The sequence below is a fragment of the Capricornis sumatraensis genome, chromosome X (genome assembly GCF_032405125.1).
Source record: "Capricornis sumatraensis isolate serow.1 chromosome X, serow.2, whole genome shotgun sequence".
NCBI lineage: Eukaryota > Metazoa > Chordata > Mammalia > Artiodactyla > Bovidae > Capricornis > Capricornis sumatraensis.
The window spans coordinates 34,850,675-34,872,628 of NC_091092.1; the positions used below are offsets into that span (position 1 = coordinate 34,850,675).

The following is a 21,954-nucleotide window of genomic DNA, read 5'->3' on the forward strand; positions in this document are numbered from 1 at the left end:
GACTACCTTATCTGCCTTCTGAGAAATCTGCAGGTCAAGAACTAACAGTTAGAACCAGACATGGAACAATGGACTGGTTCCAAATTGGGAAAGGAGTAGGTCAAGGCTGTATATTGTCACTCTGTTTATTTAACTTATATGCAGAGTACATCATGAGAAATGCCAGGCTGGATGAAGCACAAGCTGGAATCAAGATTGCCGGGAGAAATATCAATAACCTCAGATACGCAGATGATACCACCCTTGTGGCAGAAAGTGAAGAGGAACTGAGAGCCTCTTGATGAAAGTAAAAGAGAGTGAAAAAGCTGGCTTAAAACTCAACATTCAAAAAACAAAGATTATGGCATCCGGCCCCATCACTTCACGGCAAATAGATGGGGAAACAATGAAAACAGTGACAGATTTTATTTTGGGGGGCTCCAAAATCACTGCAGATGGTGATTGCAGCCATGAAGTTAAAAGATGTTTGCTCCTTGGAAGAAAAGTTATGACCAACCTAGACAGCATATTAAAAGGCAGAGACATTACTTTGCTGACAAAGATCCGTCTAGTCAAAGCTATGGTTTTTCCAGTAGTCATGTATGGATGTGAGAGTTGGACCATAAAGAAAGCTGAGCGCCGAAGAATTGATGCTTTTGAACTGTGGTGTTGGAGAAGACTCTTGAGAGTCCCTTGGACTGCAAGGAGATCCAACCAGTCCATCCTAAAAGAAATCAGTCCTGAATATTCATTGGAAGGACTGATGTTGAAGCTGAAAAACTCCAATACTTTGGCTACCTGACGTGAAGAACTGACTCATTAGAAAAGACTCTGATGCTAGAAAAGATTGAAGGCAGGAGGAGAAGGGGACGACAGAGGATGAGATGGTTGGATGGCATCACTGACTTGATGGACATGAGTTTGAGCAAACTCCGGGAGTTGGTGATGTACAGGGAAGCCTGGCATGTTGCAGTCCATGGAGTTGCAAAGAGCTGGACACGACTGAGCAACTGAACTGAACTGATATGTTTATAAGTCTGAAAGAATGATTTGTAGATATCATTTTGTGGAAGCTGTTAGTCCTTGATAGTGTCAGAAATACATTTTTGTCTTTCTCTGGGTAATCAGTTATCAGTTTATCAGTAAAGTTCTAGTAATTTGTTTTTTTATTGACTTATTAGGATATATTTTCCCTTCATAGTTGTGTAATAATAAGAATGATTGTTACAAGTCATTGCTTTTTACTAGTAACATGAATTCATGAAGATGGTGTTTGGTTGCTCTTGGAAAATTTCTTTTAGCCTATCCAGTCCATTTTTACAAGCAAGATTAGGATGGCAAACTTGGAAAGAGAATTTCCCACACCTGCCCCCCTCACTCACCCACTCCTACCCTTGGCAGAAAAAAAAATGATCCCAGGGTGACCCCAGACCAAGATAGGGGAATAGGAGTAAGAATGTGAGCTGTCTCTAATGATAATGATCATGATAATTATAATGATTATAACAGTAATAATAATATAGGTGCCATTTTGGACCATCTTCTATATGTTCAGGAAACATTTAATGTTTTCTGTAAGGGAGGTTTATGGATCAGAAAATTGAAGCTTAGGAAAGTAATTTCTCAAGGCCACACAACTAGTAAGGCAGAATTTGAACCTGGGTCTTTTTTGGTTCTAGAGTCCATGATCTTTTTACTGCATCATGTTGTCTTTCTAATATTTTGACAATTATAAGGGAAATCAGTGCTGTACTTTCCTGGTTGAGATAGCATTTTCCTTTAAAAGACTGATCATGTAAGGGTGAGCGGGCCTGAGAGGTATTAATATATTAACCCAAAAGGAAAGTGTGGTGTAACTTGATGCACTGTTGGGACCTCTGAGCTGGGTTGGTGATTGGTAATAGTGGGCCTAGAGTTTTAAATGACTGAGGACTTTTTAGTAAAATCAGAGGGAAATTAGAGAGAACTTTGATGCTGATTTGGGGTTCAGGAGTCAGGAATAGTATATGAATTTATTGGAATAGTTTCATGAGTTAGAATAAAAAGAATAAATTAAACAGGGAAGGCATAATTTGGATAATAGATTCCTGTGTTGATGATTGAGATAATTTAGCTAATAAATTTACTGAGGTCCCATTAAGCATTTCCTAACATGGTCAGAACCCAGAGAGTTGTATTTTAATCAGGTCTGGTGGCTAAGAGGAGAGTATATATGGTTTGTAGAAGATGAACCTGCTACCCAAGTACTCTCATTTTAGGGACTTTGGAGGTAGATTTTAGAGACTGTAGGGCCTTGGAGAGTAGATAGATATTGGTTAAAAGAAGAGGCCCAATTTAGTCCTGACCTCTCAAGATCAGTATGTTTGAAGTTCTAGGCTGGGGAGGGACCAGAAAACCAGCTAGTGGGGAGACCACTTGGGAGTCCCTGGAAAGGGTTGACGAGATGCACATGAATTTAAAGTCTTACTGAGGGATTGAGATTGTACTGGAATTTATATGCACCCTGAAATTCCCTTAATACCCTTGATCTGATTGTGTGCTTAGCTATAGTAGTCAGAATGTTGGGAAATGGCACTTTCCAAGATGGAAAAGTGGAAAAGAGCCAGGAAAATGTGGATGTGTTTAACAAGGTCCTCTTCTCTTTTGATTCTTAGTGATGTCAATAGAAAGTAAACTGAAGGAAAGCAGTGGTACAATGACTGTCTGAGGGGAACCCTAGAACTCTTAGAGGAGAATTTTTATTGCATCACTAAAATGGGTGCCTTTTTCTGTAGTACATTTTAAAATGTTGATTTTTAAAGTAAAGTAATGGTGTGTCATCAGTTAAAACAATAATTCTGAGATCAGTCTTGTAATCCTGCTAATCCTGGTTGAAGTTTTTGATCCTTAGCATTTAGAACTAATTGTTTATTTCCTGTATACTTTAGATGAGAAAATTGTTTGACAAATTCTTTGAATAATTTACTGAAGCTCAAGGAGGTGTCATTTTCTTAAAAAAATATTTAAGTAGGAAGAAAATGAAAACCTTCACTGAATTTTTCTTTGCTGACTAGAATTGTAATTCAAAATAAGATGTTAAAAATATCTTTTAATACAGTTTTCATAGAGTTGGTGACCAAGTAGCTTGGTTAGAACATGGTACGTGGTACCAGTGTAGTCAGTCAAAGGCTTGATCTTCATGAATAATAGTGTCTTTAGTATTAGAAGAGATCTTTGTTGTCACCCAGTTCAATTTTCTACCTTATTGTCTCTGACACATGGTCATTTAAACTTTGCTTGAATGTTTCCATTTTTTTTTCTCGGCTATACCACATGACTTGTGGGTCCTTAGTTCCTCAACCAAGGGTTGAACCCAGGCCTTGGGTAGTGAAAACACCAAGTACTAACCACTGGACCACCAGGAAATTCCCGAATGTTTCCCTTTTTTTTTTTTTTTTTTTGAAAGCAGTCGTTTTTTTGAAGCTTTGTTGCTTCCAATGCCTTAGCACATAGCTCCATGATCAACTGACCATTTTATGGATATGCCATTGGTCACAGGCTCAGTCTTCAATATCATGAGAAATTAATTCTAATTATTAATATGTGTATGAAGGACTGCTTATGCTTATCACAGTTTAAAATTTTCCCCCCAATTCAGAATGAGGTATTTTAAATTTAGCTAGTTTTAAAGAAGCGAGGTATGTTATAGTTCTGTAGTCTAGAAAAATCAATCAAACTTTCACCTTTTTTTCCTTCATCATTGTAGATATTGAGACAAATTGTCTAGAAGAAAAAAGCAAGAGAGACTATTTTACACAATTGGTATTAGCATGTTTGGTAAGTTTTAAAAAATACTTTCCATTTCTCAATTTTTTATGGAATGATTGTAATGACAATCATGTTAATGGAGAAGGATATTGACATTCAGTTGACTGTTCATTATAAGGTGAGACTTGGGTTTTGAAATGGAATGCTTTGTAAAATTAGACATGCTATTTCTATGAAACAGGCATGCTACTGTATCAAACTATCTATGCATATAGAACCTTTGGTGATACTCCTGACCTAGAAAGTTTCTAACTAAGGAAAAGGTAAGCATCTATCAGATGAGTAGAAATGACGTGGACAGCTTTTAAACTGAACTATTTTTCATAAACTATTAGGCAAGGAGGAAAAGAATGGAGGTAGTTTAAAAATAATAAATTCTAGAACTTGTTATAATCATTGTCTAGTAAACCATTTTATGTTCATAAATTTAGAACCAAGGAGGAATGGCATTACTTAGACCTGGAAGAATGTCCTTGTCTTTGCTGCACTAGAATCTGACTTAAACAGTAGAAACCAAAGAAGGCTGAAGTGCTGCATTATTTTAACGAAAATTCAATTTTAATCAGAATTACATCTCTAGTTCTTGTCATTTGTAGGCTGTGGAGAGCATGCATATAATTTTTAGTGAAGTTTTAAAAAGCTACATGTTGTATTTTTCAATACTTTGAGAGTCATTTTTGTTAAATTGAAGTTCTAAGCCTTTTTATAACAACTTTATAAAGTTGTATATGTGTATATATAATATGTGATTTTAATATTTGAGAAAATTATTTTGCATGTTTTAAGATTGTGGATGCATATTTGGAATGCTGAGGAATAAATGGCCTTTAATATTTTTTAATACAGTATTTAGTTTCAGACACAGTTCTAAAGGAACGCTTGGATCCAGAAACATTGGAATCATTAGGGCTTATCAAACAATCACAGCAATTCAATCAAAAGTCAGTTAAAATCAAGACAAAACTCTTGTAAGTACATGTATTTTTATGTTGCAGATCAAGTGCCTGTGTATGTTTTTTACTTCCCATGTTGAATACCAGAAGTTTTTAAAGGTGTTTTGAAGACTTTAGTTGTTTTTGCTGTTAGAGTGTGTCTTGTGTTTTTTCTTTCTAAGAGTGGCCTATGGTTATTGAGTCAGCAGTGAACTTTACCTGTGTGAAACCAATGTTAATTTCTTTTCCTTATTAGAAGTTAAAATAATCAATGTTTTTATTACTACCAGTAAAATAATTTACAACTAGAGTATATTCTTGTCAATGATGGAGATAGTGTTATGTTAGCAGTATCATTTCCTTGTGTAGCTGGTTTCCCCTGTGTAATTCATATTGGGGTGTCTCTTATGAATCACTGTTATTTTCTATCCTAAAAGATACACAAAGAGGTAAACTTTCAACAACTGTTCTTTTGGTGATTTAATATAAGAGTAAGAAAATTCAATGAAAAGAATACATTAATCTTATGCAGTCCTGTTAATTGAAATTAATTTTTTCTGCTTTGTGATGTTTATCTAATTTCAGTTATAAGCAGCAAAAATTTAATTTGTTAAGAGAAGAAAATGAAGGTTATGCCAAGCTGATTGCTGAATTGGGGCAAGATTTATCTGGAAATATTACTAGTGATTTAATCTTAGAAAATATCAAATCTTTAATAGGTAAGATGTACATTATATGGTATATGTTACTAAGAATAAATTTGACTGTTGAAGAATATCCATAAAGACAAACTTAGTGCATTTTCTATAGATCTTTGTTTTTAAATTAAGAAACGTGAGAAGTGTTCAGCTTGTACTTTTAAGATTATTATCAACAGAAAAAAATTTGAGATGATATTTGTAAGAAATCTTTCTGGTACTCTTACCCTTGTGTTTATACTAGTTTCTGCTCTCTAGTATTTCTATCTTTAAATTTTAGATATTTTCCAGTAATTTTATGGAGGGCAGAAAATAAGCAAAAGTGAAACTTTAATAAAATCTTTGATGAACTCTTGAAATGTGGAGATGTTCAGTTCTTTTGAACTTGATTTTAAAAATACTAAGCAACTTTGATACACATTTTATCTGTTAAAAGTAAGTGTAGCAGATGTTGTAAAAGTGTAACAAAGAGGAGAGTATTATTTTCCCTCCCTTTTGAATAGAATTTCTTTAGCATTGTTCTTTCCGTTTTTAAATTTCTTTGACTGCATGGGGTCTTAATTTGCAGCATGTGGTGTTTTTGTTGGGTCGTGTGTCGCGGCACTTGGACTCTGGAGTGTGCAGGCTCAGTACTTGTGGTGTGCAGGCTCTCTAGTTGTGGCGTGTGGGCTCCAGAGTGCACGGACTTCAGTAGTTGCAGCATGCAGGCTGAGTTGCTCTGTGGCATGTTGGGATCCTAGTTCCCTGACCAGGAATTGAACCAGCGTCCCCTGCACTGCATGGCAGATTATTAACCACTGGACCTTCATGGAAGTCCTAGCATTGTTTTTTGTATTGAGCATTTGGAAGAAATAGTTGGCTTCTATAGAAAGGAGGAATGAATGATAGAAAAATAAGGTACTTCTGATTTTTCAAGAATGGAAAGAATTTTTGCTATTTGTTAGGTGTTATGCTCTCTCAGGGAAGATTTTGCAACAGTTGGATGTCTTAAGTGTTGAAACCTGTTGGAGAAGTCATATTTTCTGCTTCACTAGTTTTATATAAAATTTTATTTATTTTATTTATTTGTTATTTTTGGCTGTGCTGAGTCTTTGTTGCTCTGCATGGGACTTTCTCTAGTTGTGGTGCATGGGCCCCCATTGCAGTGGCTTCTGTTGTTGAAGAGCACAGGCTCCAGGACAAGTGGGTTCAGTAGTTGTGGTGCACAGGCCTAGTTGCCTTATAGCACGTGGAATTCTCCTAGACCAGGGATTGAACCCATGCCCCCTGTGTTGGCAGGTGGATTCTTAACCATTGGATCACCAGGCAAGTCCTTCACTGGTTATATTTTATTAGAGGATATGTCCGCTCAGTCATGTCCGGCTCTTTGTGGCCCCATGGACTGTAGCCCACCAGGCTCCTCTGTCCATGGGATTCTCCAGGCAAGAATACTGGAGTGAGTGGGTTGCCATTCCCTTCTCCAGAGGATTTAGAGGATGCTTATGCTCAATTCTCAGTTATTTTCTGTGGTTTTGAAATTTATGTATAATTAAGAGAGAAGAGGTATCCTAGTCCTTTCCTCCTTTCTCCAGTGGGGACCCAGATAAAACTAGATTTACTGCAGTTATCTTTGCTTTTAACTTAGGCTTTTGGTGACCAACTGGTATAGAGGTAAGGAGCTTTTAGTTTAAATTTACCCTTTTCTTTGAAGTAAGTTTTATTCTGGCAGCTGATTAAGTCTCTTTGCTACTTCCATTGTCAATTTAACACCAAGACTGGCAATTCCCTAGGGCCGCAGGGCTCTTGCTTGCTTAAACTGTGTGGCAGTGACCCATTAAAAAAAAATCACCTGTAGGGTTTCCTTTCTGTTCTTTCCAGGGTAGGCTCTACATTTTTCCTGCGGCATTTTGATCTAGTTTGAGATGTTTGTCAGTACTACCTTGCTATAGGTTTGTCTTGTATCCTGCCATGTACTGTCAAAATGGTATTCCCTACATAAAAGTTCTGTGCTGTATGAGGTCTTCACATTTTTAAAAACTTTATCTGCTTGTTTGTTGACATCTCTTGTCTGTCCTTGTTCCTTCTATTTTTTGTCCTTGTGAGTTTATACTTTATTAGTTCTTTGTTATTTTGGGAACATTTCAGAGAGGGATTTTTGTATGCTTTTATCTAACTGAGAATAACATACACTATGTACTTTCTTTTCTTGAACTTTGTCCCTATAAAGAACAGGTTATGTTACTGTATCTGAAGAACAGTGTGACAATCACAGCTGTAAGCTCATGACTCACATGGATATTCCATGAGTTTAAAGAATTTGATTTCTTGGGCTAACCCTCTATTCTAGTCTGTGAGGTGTACTACAAAGCTCGATAGCCCAGAAGCACTCAAATGCCACCTCTGCAGTGTAGACTTCTTTGGCTACCCCACCCCCAACTCCAACACTCCCTATTGTTCACTATATTCCTTCTGAGCATTCGGCACCATATAATATGCACTGTATTTTATGCCACACCCACTGGAATGTAAGTAAGTTCCATGAGAACGAGGGTTTTTGTCTGTTTTGTTTGGTACCTCTAACCTTAGTGCCTGGTATGTAGGTGCTGAATAAATACTTGTTGAAAAACAAATGAATGTTTCCCCCTTTCTAGAATAGTTTATACTAATTCTTAGCCTCTTTCTCCCAACATGGAGGATTTGAGAAAGTTCATTTCCCTGGCTCAGTGTTTGTTTCTCTTTGGCTAGCTGATTCCTCTCCTCCCCCATTGTCTGAGAAAGAAATTTTTCATAGTTGAAGTTAAGACTGAGTACTCACTCTTTCGGTGTTAGAATTTACCGGATTCCTCCTCAGTGCAGACTCTAGGTAGTCCTTGTCTCATCTGGCCAGAGGCGTTCACTAACATAGCATCCTGCTTTTCATGACATCTTTGGATGAGTTTCCTCTTGTTTATTCCCATTTTTTTCTCTCTAGAAGCAATCTAGACAGATAATACCTGAGCTATCTCAGGTCTGATCTCCTTCACCAGCCACTGACAGAACTGGTATCTGGTTTGGGAGGCTTGCATTTTTAGATACATTTATATTTCAGGGTACTTGGTCTGATCAGGAGAAATCCTTATTTATCATTCTATAATTAAAAGGTAGGTATTTAAATGAGGTATTTAAATGCTCATTTAAATACTCATTTGCTCCCTAAAAGATTCTGGCACATCAAAATTTTATGTCCTAAATATGAAAAACAGTATTTATATTCTGTCAGATAGCTTTGGGCTGTTTACTGCAAGCAAGCAAGGATTGGGAACAGTTATGAGTCTATCTGGTGGTTGCAATCTCAAGTCTGACAGTAAGTTTGAGAAACTTAATAGGAATGTATAGTGATTATTAGGCTCTTGAGCTGCCATGTCATAGATGCCTCACAGATCATCCCCACATCAAGATGGCAAAAAGTATATTTTAGAAATTAGGGGAAAGAATATCAGAGATGGACTCTTTGTTTTTTGGCTATGCCGAGCAGCTTGTGGGATCTTTTCCCTACCAGGCATTCAACCTGGGCCCTTAGCAGTGAAGGTGCTGAGTCCTAACCACTGGACTGCTGAGAAACTCCCAGAGATGGACTCCTTTGATTGCTGAACTAAACTATAAGCTGTCTATTCTTCTGTATGCCCTTCAGAAAAAGTAATAACTAGTAGGTATTCTTTCCTTTTCTTTCTTCTAAATTAGTGGTCAGCAAACCTTTTCTGTAAAGGATGAGATGGTAAATATTTTTTTCCTTTGTGGGCCATATGTTTTTTGTTGTAGCTACTCGCTTTTGCCATTGTAGTGTGAGATCAGGCGTGGACAATATGTAAATAAAGGAGTGTCTGTGACAGCACAACTTTACTTACAAAAATTGAGTGGGTTTGATCCATAGGGTGTGGTATGCTGATTGCTGCTGTCAGTCAAAAGTTATGGCTAAAAATTAGTCATGGAGCTAGCTTGAGTTTAGTTTTGGAGACTGAAAATGATTCTTGCTGGTTTGGGGTTTAGTGGCCCAGGATCTTTTTGGCTTTGACTCTGATTCTTTCCATCTCATGCAGGATCAGAGCCCTCTTGGCCAAACCTCAGGACCTTCATTTGTCACCTGGTGTCCAAAGTTGTAAATCTGACTGGAGGTGGGAAAGGTGGGGTGAGACTCTTTTCCTCCTCCGGTCTCACAAGCCCTCTTAGTTGCTTGTTAAGTGACCAGAGAAACATTAAAAACAAAACCCCAAGTCAAATGATTTTATTCTTTGGCATATTATGGGACATTTAACCCCTTTGAGTACATTGTCTTGAATGTACTTAGTATTCTGTCTTCAGATCAGTTTGGATATAAGAGCCATTCAGCCTTGAAGCTTCTTATTGTATCAACACTCTCCTATCCCTTGGAAACGGAAACCAGTTGACTGCTTCTTTTACCTAAGGCTTTGCTTTATTGGTGTTTCTTTCCTGTACATGAGTTACAAAGAAGTCATTTATCTCTACTATGAAAAAGAAGATAGCAATCGGTGTTCTTAAGTATAGTTTTTTTTTAACTATTATACTTTTATTTTGTTTGATGCATTGCTCTGCATCTTGCTTCTCTGGTTCTTGCCTTGAAATGTGTAGTTTTTTGCAAATACTGTTTTCTTAGAAATAGTCTAGCATAAGTTTTCATTAGCCTGTTTTAGTCTATTCAGGTTTCTATAACAAAATATCATAGACTGTGGGGCTTATAAACAACAGAAATGTATTTCTCACAGTTTTGGGAGCTGGAAGTCCGAGACCAGGGTGCCAGCATGGTTGGGTTCTCATGACAGCTCTCTTCTGGGTTGCAGACTGCTAACTTACTGTTGTATCCTCATGTGGTAAAAGGGGCAAGGGAGCTCTCTTTTCTAAGGGCATTACTCTGATTCATGAGACTATGCTTTTATGACCTATTCATCTCTCAAAGAGCCTACCTCCTAATACCATTTCACTGGGCATTAGAATTTCAATATGAATTTTGGAAGTACAAAAAACATTCAGACCATGGCTTAGCCTGCTTCTAAAGTAATTCTACATGCCAAAGCTACATCATGTCCTTTTGTTCAGAACATGGTTTTTCTTTGTCTTATAAGGTTTATTCTGTCAGGAACATGATAATTGAAGCTATCATTCTGTTTTATTGTCAAAAATGTATAGGCTGGACGTCTCTCCCTGTCATGTTTACAGTGTTACCCAGGTCTTTTTGTCTCTGTTAGGAATCTCAATTTGACCTATCCCTAAAAGAACCATTGTCACTTTAATCATGTTTTTTGCCTCTAATTGCAGTTAGTTGCTCTAATACTGGCCATCTTATCCATCTTTGGGGAACATTCAGTTACTTTTCATTGCATTTTTTCCAAAGATGTATCATCCAAAAGGTGTGAACTTTCGTTACGGGTAGGGAAGGCATTTTATTAATCTCTGTATCACAAGCATTTGGTACATAGTGGGTAGTTACTTAATGTTTATTTAAATGAAGGACTGAATCCATGGTCATTACAGGTCTACCATTTAAAATGTTATTTCCCATATGGTTCCCTGTTTGTTTCTGAAAAAGCGTGTGTGTGTGTGTGTGTGTGTGTGTGTGTGTGTGTGTGTGTGTATTGCTTAATGTAGCTGATGTAGAGGTAGGAGGTAGGCTTTATGCTTTTTCTCAGGATGACATGACTATCAATGCTTGGGCTGGATAAAAGCCCTTTTAAGATGTTTGAGCACAAGATTGCCTGTTCTACCACAACTGCCATTAGAAAAAAAATTATTTTGTACAATTTAAGCTTACTTATTGATGCTAAAATCTTTATCATATATGAAATAGCTTAACTGTTATTTAGCAAATCTCTGCCATTTAAAAAACGATTTTCTAAATCCTTCATTTGGTTTCTTTTTCTTTGTTATATAGCATATGTGTGTTAGTCGCTCAGTCGTGTCTGACTCTTGTGACCCCATGTACTGTAGCCTGCCAGGCTCCTCTGTCCATGGGATTCTCTAGGCAAGAATACTGGAGTTGGTAGCCATTTCCTTCTCCAGGGCATCTTCCCAGCCCAAGGATCGAACCCTGTTCTGCATCTCAGGCAGATTCTTTACCATCTGAGCCACCGGGAAAGCCCATTATGTAGCATAGGTCATTCCAATTGATTGGACTAACTTATGGCACCTGAGACATATAACAGGAAACTCATAAGCCAGATTTTTTTGGTAAGAAATGCAAACATTGTCATCTGTTATAAATAAATGTTGCATCCTGTTCATCTAGGTTACAACCTTAAATTGCCTCTAGAAAGAAATTGGTTGATATTACAGATCACTGTAAAATAACCTTTGTGGAATAATACTGTTAAAACATAATATATCAATGGTTCATTCTGTAACACATTGAAAATATAAACTGTAAAGCAGTGTGACTGAAACACAGCATTTCCATGTAATATGTTGCTGTTTTAGTCCTTATACACAAGTTTTGTGGACTGTAGCTTAAATGGGTAATTATAAGCTAACATTTTTTTCTAAAGTATATTCAGTGTATCTTTTGTTCTCTGATAGAATAGAGCATTGTTCATTTTTATTTAGTTGAGTGAATTTTTATATTTAGTAAATGTAGGAGTAGTTATAAGGTTGGAAAGTTTGCTAGATCCTACTTCCATACTCTATTGTTAGTGTTATAGCAGTTTGAAGGCTTTTGTTTTTTCAACTTTATCTAGGCATGAAGTGTTAGTTGCTCAGTTGTGTCTGACTGTTTGGGACCCCATAGACTGTAGCCCACAAGGCTCCTCTGTCCATGGGATTCTCCAGGCAAGAATACTGGAGTGGGTAACCATTCCCTTCTCCAGGGGATCTTCCTGACCCAGGAATCGAACCCGGGTCTCCTTCAATGCAGGGAGATTCTTTACCATCTGAGCCACCGGGGAAGCCCATCTAGGCATAATTAACGTACAATAAAATGTGTGTATTTAAAGTGTACAGCTTGAGTTTTAACACATATATACACCTGTGAAAACATCTCCACAATCTAGATAATGGACATTTCTATCACCCACCCTCCAGATTTCCTCTTGTCCCTTTGTATTTCATTCCTCCTTACTCTTTATTTCCTCCCGGAATAATCAATGATCTGCTTTCTTTCTTTTTTATAATGCTGTTGCATTTTATTTTAATTTGTAAATTTTTAAAAATATTTTGTCTGTTCTTGGTCTTCATTGTTGAACATGGGTTTTCTCTAGTTGTGGTGAGCAGGGTCTAATCTCCAGTTGCATCGTGCAGGCTTCTCATTGCAGTGGCTTCTCTTGTTGCAGAGCACACACTCTAGGGCATGCAGGCATCAATAGTTGTGGCTTGCGGGCTCTAGAGCATGGGCTCAGTAGTTGTGGTGCATGGGCTTAGTTACCCCATAGAATGTTGAATCTTTCTGGAGCAAGGATCGAACCCATGTCCCCTGCATTGGCAGGTGGCTTCTTAACCACTGGACCACCAGGAAAGTTCAGTGATCTGCTTTCTAGACTATAGATTAGTTTACATTTTCTATAATTCTTCTATAAATGAAATAATACAGTGAACTTTTATTTTGGTCTGACTTATTTCATTCAGCATAATTATTTTGTAATTTATCCATGTTGTTGCTTGTATTGGTCGTTCTTATTATTGTTGAATAGTATTCCACTGTATATTTACAGTTATACTGTACTACATTTTATTCATTCACTTGTTGAAGGATATTTGAGAGTGTCCTATTATAAATAAAGCTGCTGTGAATATTTGTGTATAGGTCTTTATATGGATATAGACAATTTTTCTCTTGAAGTAAAACCTAGGAATGAAATGGCTGGGTCATATGGTAGGTGTTAAGTTTAACTTTTAAGGAAGCTGGTGATTTTATAAAGTAGTCATACTATTTTACATTGTATATTTCCACCAGCAGCATTTAAAAATTCCAGTTGCTATTTTGGAGTCACTTGTACATTCATAGGCCATACTTTTTGAGGGTGTAAGGAAAGGCAAAAATATTCAGAAGTTTTCTTCCCAGAGCTTTAGGTAAACATCTCTGGAGAATTTATGAAAGTCGAGCTCTTTTCTGTAAGATGATCATTGTATTGGTCCTTTCTTTCCTTAGTATGAGAAGTGGAAGAAAAATGTATTCTAAGCTTTGGTTTCATAAAAGGAAGAAAGAAATACTTAAATTTGGAGGTTTTGGTTTTCTAAGTGATGGCTAAGATACTGCAGTTAGACATTAGCTTTATAGCATTTAATATACTTAAGTGTGGAGATAGTAGAAGTAACTCTTTAATAGAGAAATCATTAATATATTATATAAGAATTTTCTTTGAAAAATCCTCTAAGTCATCCATAATATACAGTGGTTAGACCCAATATCTCTCCCTCAATTGACACTGTTCTTTTTTGCTCCAGCATTAGAATAAATCAGTGTTTATTTGCTTGCCCCAGATGAAGTGGTTAGCTTGCATTTAGGGGCTATGCCTAATGAAAAATCTGTTATTAAAAATACAAGAATTCCATTCAGGTTGGTGCACAAGGCATAAGGGAACTGATATAAACTGAGGGAACAGCAGAGTGATGTGCTCACTCTGGGTCATCAGCATATATTATTTTGAGATGAATGGTGGATGAAATTGACTATATCATTTATTGTTTTTAATTAATTTTTAAAATTTAATTTTTATTATAGTTGTTTTACAGTGTTAGTTTCTACTGTACAGCAAAGTGAATCAGCTATACATATACATATAGCCCATCTTTTTTGGATTTCCTTCCCATTTAGGTCATCACAGAACTTTGAGTAGAGTTCCCTGTGCTATACAGTAGGTTCTCATTAGTTATCTGTTTTATACATAGTAGTGTGTATGTGTCAGTCCCCATCTCCCAGTTCATCCCACTTCCCCCTTCCCCCTTGGTGTCCATATGTTTGATCTCTGCATCTGTTGTCTCTATTTCTGCTTTGTAAATAAGTTCATCTGTACCACTTTTCTTGATTCCACATATAAGTGATATTATGTGATATTTGTTTTTCTCTTTCTGACTCACTCTGTGTGACAGCCTCTAGGTCCATCCATGTCTCTGCTAATGGCACAATTTCGTTTCTTTTTATGGCTGAGTAATATTCCATTGTATGTATGTACTACATCTTTATCCATTCATCTGTTGATGGACATTTAGATTGCTTCCATTATCCTGGCTGTTGTAAATAGTGCTTCAGTGAACATTCAGATGCATGCATTTTTTTGAATTATGATGTTCTCCAGGTATATGCCCAGGATTGGGATTGCTGGGTCTTATGGTATTAGGTTGATGAAAGAGTAATTGCGGTTTTGGACCCTGAATTTTAAATCATTATAACTAGACTCAAAGACGTCTTTATTAATCAAAATAGGAACCATTACAGTCAGCGTATTTTTGCCAATGAGAAATAAGTTTGTTTATTCCTGTAGCATAAAAATCTGTGCTTTGGGATTCAGTGAACTTTTGGAAAGTATTTTCTGTCTCCTGATGATTGTGGAAGCATTTTCCCTGCAAAAAGTTATCGAGATGCTTGAAGAAGTGGTAGTTGGTTGGCGAGAGGTCAGGTGAATATGGCGGATGAGGTGAAACTTCATAGCCCAATTCATTCAACTTTTGAAGCATTGGTTGTATGCTGTGCAGTTGGGTGTTGTCGTGGAGAAGAATTGGGCCCTTTCTGTTGACCATTAATGGCTGTAGGTGTTAGTTTTCCGTGCATCTCATTGATTTGCTGGGCATACTTCTCAGATGTAATGGTTTCGCTGGAATTTAGAAAGCTGTAATGGATCAGACCGGCATGCACAGACCACCAAACAGTGACCATGACCTGTTTTTGGTGCAAGTTTGGCTTTTGGAAGTGCTTTGGAGCTTCTTCTTGGTCCAGTCACTGAGCTGGTCATCGCTGGTTGTTGTATAAAATCCACTTTTTGTCACATGTCACAATCCAGTTGAGAAGTGGTTTGTTGTTGTTGCATAGAAAAAGAGAAGATGACACTTCAAAGTGATGACTTTTCTGATTTGCAGTCAGCTCACGAGGCACCCACTTATCAAGCTTTTTCACTTTTCTAATTTGTTTCAAATGCCAAATGACCACAGAATGATCGATGTTGAGTTCTTGGTAACTTCTCATGTAGTTGTAAGAGAATCAACTTTGATGATCCTCTCAATTGGTTGTTGTCAACTTCCAATGGCCAGCCACTGTGCTCCTCATCTTCAAGGCTTTTGTCTCCTTTGCAAAACTTCTTGAACCACCATCTTTCACTTTTCACTTTCCTGCATTGGAGAAGGAAATGGCAACCCACTCCAGTGTTCTTGCCTGGAGAATCCCAGGGACGGAGGAGCCTGGTGGGCTGCTGTCTCTGGGGTCGCATAGAGTCAGACACAACTGAAGCGACTTAGCAGCAGCAGCAGCATTGCACTGTATGTTTGTTAGCAGTTCCTGGGCCAAATGCGTTGTTGATGTTGTGAGTTGTATCCACTGCTTTACGAACCATTTTGAATTCAAATAAGAAAATTGCTCAAATTTGCTTTTTGTCTAACATCATTTCCCTGGTCTAAAATACATATGAAATAAATAGCAAGTAATAAGTTATTTAGCCAAAAAACATAAAGTGAGAAATGTGCATTAAAATGTTATAGAACATAAGCATATTTATTTAAGAATGCATTCCAATATCAAATGGCAAAGTTCAACAGTGCAAAACCACAGTTACTTTTGCACCAACCTAATAGTTCTGTTTTTAATTTTTTAAGGAACCTCTATACTGTTCTCCATTGTGGCTGTACCCATTTACATTCCCACCAATGGGAGTGTAAGGCCAGACACTATAAAACCCTTAGAGGAAAACATAGGCAGAACACTCTATGCCATAAATCACAGCAAGTCTGTTTTTGACTATATCATTTAAATGATTGGTCTTTTATTTTACATTATTTATTATGTGTAAATGGTTGCATTTTCAAATGCACATGTGATCTAACTGCACTATAATATGGTTATAGTAACAGCTGAAGATGAATGCAAATAGAGGTAATAATAGTATTAAGAGTAGGGTGGCTGATAGGACTGTTTATTAAATTCATGTCTATTGGCCTTTTTAACTTACTCTAGGAGATTAGCAAGGGTAAGTAACCATCAGTCTCTATTAAGTGCTTCTTTCCTTTCTCTATCCTGCTCTACCTAGATCGTTTTCTTCTTCTCTGTTTGCTTGTGTTTTCCCCAGCCCCTTGGTATTCTCATATCTTTAGTATCAGCAGTGTACCTGATTTCCTTTAGAATTACTGCCAAAACTATGAATATATAATTACTTTTTGTAGCTTTGTTGTGTATATAAGATAAACTAAAATATGATTCTAAAAATGATGCTCTACTTTCACAAACCTGAACTTCTGACTTGTTTATCCACATTCCAAATAGTTCTGCATAAAAGTTGTCTAACTTGTAAAACACGTTGTTTGATTTTCATATTTTGATAAAAAGAATTAAAAATGTGAATCTCTTTCACTAATGTGAGTAAACAAGAACTGATGAGATAATGTGGCATAGAAGGTTCACTTGACTTAGCGTCACAGGGTCCTGGGCTCAGCTGTGTCAGTAATCTGCTCTGTAATCCTGGGAAAGTATGTTTCTCATCTGTAAAATGTGGGGAGGTTGTCTTGATGACCTTGAAAATGAAGATTTCCCTCTGGGGCAGAGAAGGCAAACTTGTAAAAGAAGTTGTCTTTATTTTATGTAAGTTGTCCCTGAAAGTTAATGTTTTTTTCTAGAAATGATGTATAATCACTTTTGAATTTGTGTATATCTCATCTGTTACAGGATGCTTTAATCTGGATCCCAATAGAGTTCTGGATGTCATTTTAGAAGTGTTTGAATGCAGGCCAGAACACGATGACTTCTTTATATCTTTATTAGAATCTTACATGAGTATGTGTGAACCGCAAACACTGTGTCATATTCTTGGGTTCAAATTCAAGTTTTATCAGGTAAAAAAATGTGTGTGTGTGTAAATTTTGTGATTTTATATGTAAAATTTAATTTGAATTTTATTTATAAATGATTGGTTTCAGCTCAGCCATTTTAGCAGAATGGATAAGAAACTACATTAGTGGTATGAATGATGTGATGTGAAGGCCTAATAAATTTTTGCCTTGAGAGAGATGGAGTCAGGGAAGACTTACAGATACAACATTTTTTTTGGAACCTGGTGCTTGAAGGCTGTACGAGTTTGTTGAGAGTTGTCTGTGCAGAAGTAACAAATAGTGTGTGAATGAAGACATGGGAGATAGAATGTATATAACAAGTTGAAGAAATGGTACTTAGTCTCATGTGGCTGGATTGTAAGATATGGGGAAAGAAGGGACAGGAAGTGAGGTTGGAAAGGTTGACATAACTTTAGATTGTCAGGAGCCTTGAATGCTGTGTTGAGTTAGAATTTTATCATATAGGTAGTTACTGTTGAAATTTTTTATGCATGTGAATAAATTCTTGAGGCCTATCTTGCATCATTTTTCACTTAAACCACTGCATAGTTATCTTGCAGATCTGTGGCCTCTGATTATTTCTCTTTCAATCCATCTTTCATATTATGGATGTACTACTGTTACATTCTGAAAGAGATCTAATTAACACACTGCTTAAAAACCTTTGCTGGCAGGATGAAATTCAAACTTCTAAATGTAGCAGAAAAGGCTCTTCACAATCTAGTCCCATTCTTTCTTTCCAGCCTTATCTTTAGTAATTTTTTTTTCCTGTCACATCTAATATTCTAGTCATGAAATTACTAGCTGTTACTTGAACTTTGGTATGGGCATTGCTATGTATCGACTTGTCTAAATGCAGTTCCTTATAACTGGAAAATGTACTTACCCACCCCCTCTCATCTGTCTTTTCTTCATCCTGTAAATTCTTATTTATTCTTTAAGATCAAGTACTTCTTGAACTATAAAAGTTTTTGGTGGACACTTCACCCATGCAGAGTTTAAGTCACTTCTTAAATTCTGTTCTCATAAAACTTAACTCACATTTCTAGCACTTATCAGGTTATATTGGAATAAACTGTGTCTGTCTCCTTTGCTAGGTTGTGAGTCATTTAGGACAGGGTCTATATTTTACTAATTTCTCTTGATTGATTTTATTGCTTAGCCTGTAGTAAAAGTTCGCTAATTCTTACAAATGAATGATCTATATTTTAGGAAGATAATTCTCTTGATAGCGTGGAGGATTTTAATGTAATAAGGCCTCTATTGTCTTTCTGGTCTAGCTTTTCTAATTTGTCTACCTGCCTGGGATTTTCAACTAGTCAGGAAATACTCATTTACTGAGTTTTTATGGTATGTTGTTTCTTTGTGTTAAGCACTGAGGATACTCTGGAAAAGAGTGTCTATTCCTGTCCCTGAGAGCTCAAGTTCAGGATAGAAGGACAACTTCTTTTAGGATTCTCAAATATAATCCACCTACTGCCATTGGTTGTCTTAATTTTTTCATTTCTCTATAATGTTCCAGAAGAGAAATTAGTTCAGAACTAAAAGCATATAGCTTTTTGGTACCAAACAAGAGAACTGTCAGGGTTTTGGGGCAAGGGCATTTCACCTTTGTTTAAAAATTAATGATGATAGTCATTCCTATTCCTACTGGCAGCCAGGGAGTCCATTCTTAGTACAGAGAAAGAGAAATTCAGGTGTTTAATTGCACCTTGATTGTTTTGGATTTGAGAACATGAAGCCAACTGCTGAAGTGACAGGGTAGCTGAAATTTAACTTGAGCATGATTAATTAGAATATAGGTTAGGACTTTGGAGACTGAGGGTTTCAGGGCTTATTGCAGTGAATAATGATGACCTACTGCTTAATATAATATTGTTAGTTGAATATCAGTTTTAGAATTAAAACTTTCTGTATGAGACTATTCCTCATAATGGTAACACTTTTTGAACTGAATTAAAATATCCCTGGGGGTTAACCAATGTTGAAATGATCCTTTTTCTTAAAAGTAGATAATGGGGCCTTTGTCTTACATAAGAAATACCCAACCAAAAAATATTTGATTTAGAAATAACCTATTATTGGAAAGAGTAACCCTGGTATTGTTCTGTATAACACCATTTGCTTATTTTTATTGCCTGAGCAATCTTATTTTGGGAGTCAGTAATCTTAAGGACCACTGAGGGCAGGGGAAGAAATGTAAGAGATTTTAGATAATTTGTAGTCTGATGAGGTAAAGTAAGAAAAGCCACGAAAATCAAGAACTGCTGAGGGCTTCTAACCTGGGGAATTGGTTCCTAAGTGTATATGCTCATCCTGTGTACTGGTCTCTTGCCTAACTCTACCCACCCCAGCCCCCTGCCATCACTTCCTGAAAATGTTTACTCCCCTAGTCCACAACCCATATTTTTATCAATTGGAAATCATTTGGATTAACAGGGTTCTTTTAAATTTTTTTCCCTTAATGCTAGGACTTCTAGGCAAAGGTAATTATTTCTGCTATAAAGTCAGAGTGATTTTATTCTGATTTCAACCTGGGGTTACCTGTACTGGATGTTTTGACTTGGAAAGGTGGTAGGGATGTAAGCAGTTTTAGAACAGACTTTGGAAAATTGGGCTGATTCAGTTCCCTTAACAGAGATTGCTGGAATAGAGGGTTTAGGGTCAGCATGAAGGGCAAGAAGAAGGGAGTACTAGAAAGTGTGAGGATACTGAAAGACAAACTTGGCTGGGTTTGTCTTGCCACAGGAAAAGGGAGATGATGACTCTCAACTCTTGTCCCAGCTTCTTAGCTTCTTGATTCAGAACACAGTAATAGTGGTACCATCGTTATGCACTATTATAACCCAAATATACTCATTTAAGGAATATTGACTGAACACCTCCTATGTGCCAGGTAGTGTCCTAAGTGTTGCGACTATATATGTAAGCAAATACAAATCTTTGCCTTCATGATGCTTATATTCTAAGCAAATCATATGATACATTAAAAGGTGATCAATGAGAGGGGGCAAAAGAAGACAGAGAGCAGCATAAGGAAGAATGAGAATACTAGGGTGGTGAAGTGGCAATTTTAAACAGAAAGTAAGAGTAGACCTCATTGAAAAGGTGAATTTATTTAAGCAAAGAAACAGATGATGTGACAGTGTAAACTGCAGATATTTGGAAGAGCCTCCAGGCAAAGAGAATAGCTACAGCAACAGTCTTAAGGTGTGAGCATGCCTGATGTGTTGAATAACAGTGAGGAGACCAGTGTGGCTGGATCAGAGTGATTGAGTGGGAGAGTGGTAGGGGGTGAGGTCAAAGATGAGGGACCATATCACATGGAACTGGTGCAAGGTTTCTGACTTCCAATGCCGGGTGAAGCCAGTGGAGGTTTTGAGTGATATGATCTGGTATAGTTTTTTTCATTTTGTTTCTCTTTTACCTTTTCATTTTATTATGAACATTTTTAGACATATAGAAAAGAGTGAATAGTGTGACTACCCATAACTCTATCACCTAGAAGTATGTTTATTAACACATTGATATAATTTTGGGGGAAAATATTAATTTATATTACAGATCATGAATGGTTGCTCCTAAATACATTAGTTTGTATTTTTTAAAAGTAAGGACATTTTTCTGTACAACCATGATACTAATTTTGTATCTAACTAGACTGCTATCATAGCTCAGACCATATTCAGATTTTCCAAGTTGTCCCCCAAATGCATTTTACACCTGGTTTGTTCAAACGATGATCCAGTCAAAGACCACACAAATATAATATTTGATTTTGGGGATTTTTTTACTCTCTTTTAATTTAGAATAATTTTCCCCACCCCTTCCATTAATAGCAGTGACTTGTTGAAGAGAACATTCCCAAAGAAGACTCCACCTTTTGGATTTATCTAATTGCTTTTTGTGGTTGGTTTAATTTGTTCTTTATCCCCGGTTTTTCTTATATGCTTGGAGTTAGGGCTAAAGGCTCAACTATGTTCAGGTAAAATATTAGTGGCAAAAATACTTCATAGGTTGTGTTATATGTTTCATATTGCATAGCATCTAATACTGACTTCTAATATTTCAGTAAGTTGATGACAGTATAATCTCACCATTATACAATGACATGTCCCCATCTTGTCAACAGCAAGTTATCTGTAGGTTGATATTTGGTAACATGTGAATATCCACTTTTTCATCAACCTTTCATTAAGTGTAATGTAACTACTTGGATGGTAGTTTTCTGAGTCATTTATTTCCTTTGGGGTTCCAAATTGTTGGTTCACTAATTTTATCTTGCTGTCTACATTTATGAGCCATAAGTTGTCCCTTATTAACTTGAGTTGTTTGGTTATTCTGCAGTATAGTTGCTACTAGAAAGACAGACAAATACTTCATTTTTTTCCCCACATTAATTACTAGCCATCAGAGTAAGGAGTTTCTTTAGTAGACATATCTAATGGTGACATGAGTGATATGTGTGTGAGAAAGAGACAAGAGAGACAAAAAGAGTGTGTACATGTGCATTTTGACTTAGGTTTTCAAAGAATCAATATGGTTATGGT

The 21,954-nt window shown here is 36.7% G+C and overlaps 1 protein-coding gene across 1 annotated transcript in view; it reads left to right on the forward strand.

The window, feature by feature from the left end:
* The window catches only part of THOC2 (THO complex subunit 2), a 135,085-nt gene that overhangs the window by 23,882 nt on the left and 89,249 nt on the right, over positions 1–21,954 (forward strand). The window contains exons 5-8 of the mRNA XM_068962040.1: positions 3,725–3,795; positions 4,633–4,754; positions 5,304–5,437; positions 17,241–17,407. Coding sequence (XP_068818141.1) covers positions 3,725–3,795; positions 4,633–4,754; positions 5,304–5,437; positions 17,241–17,407 — 494 coding nt within the window. The remainder of the gene's footprint in view (positions 1–3,724; positions 3,796–4,632; positions 4,755–5,303; positions 5,438–17,240; positions 17,408–21,954) is intronic.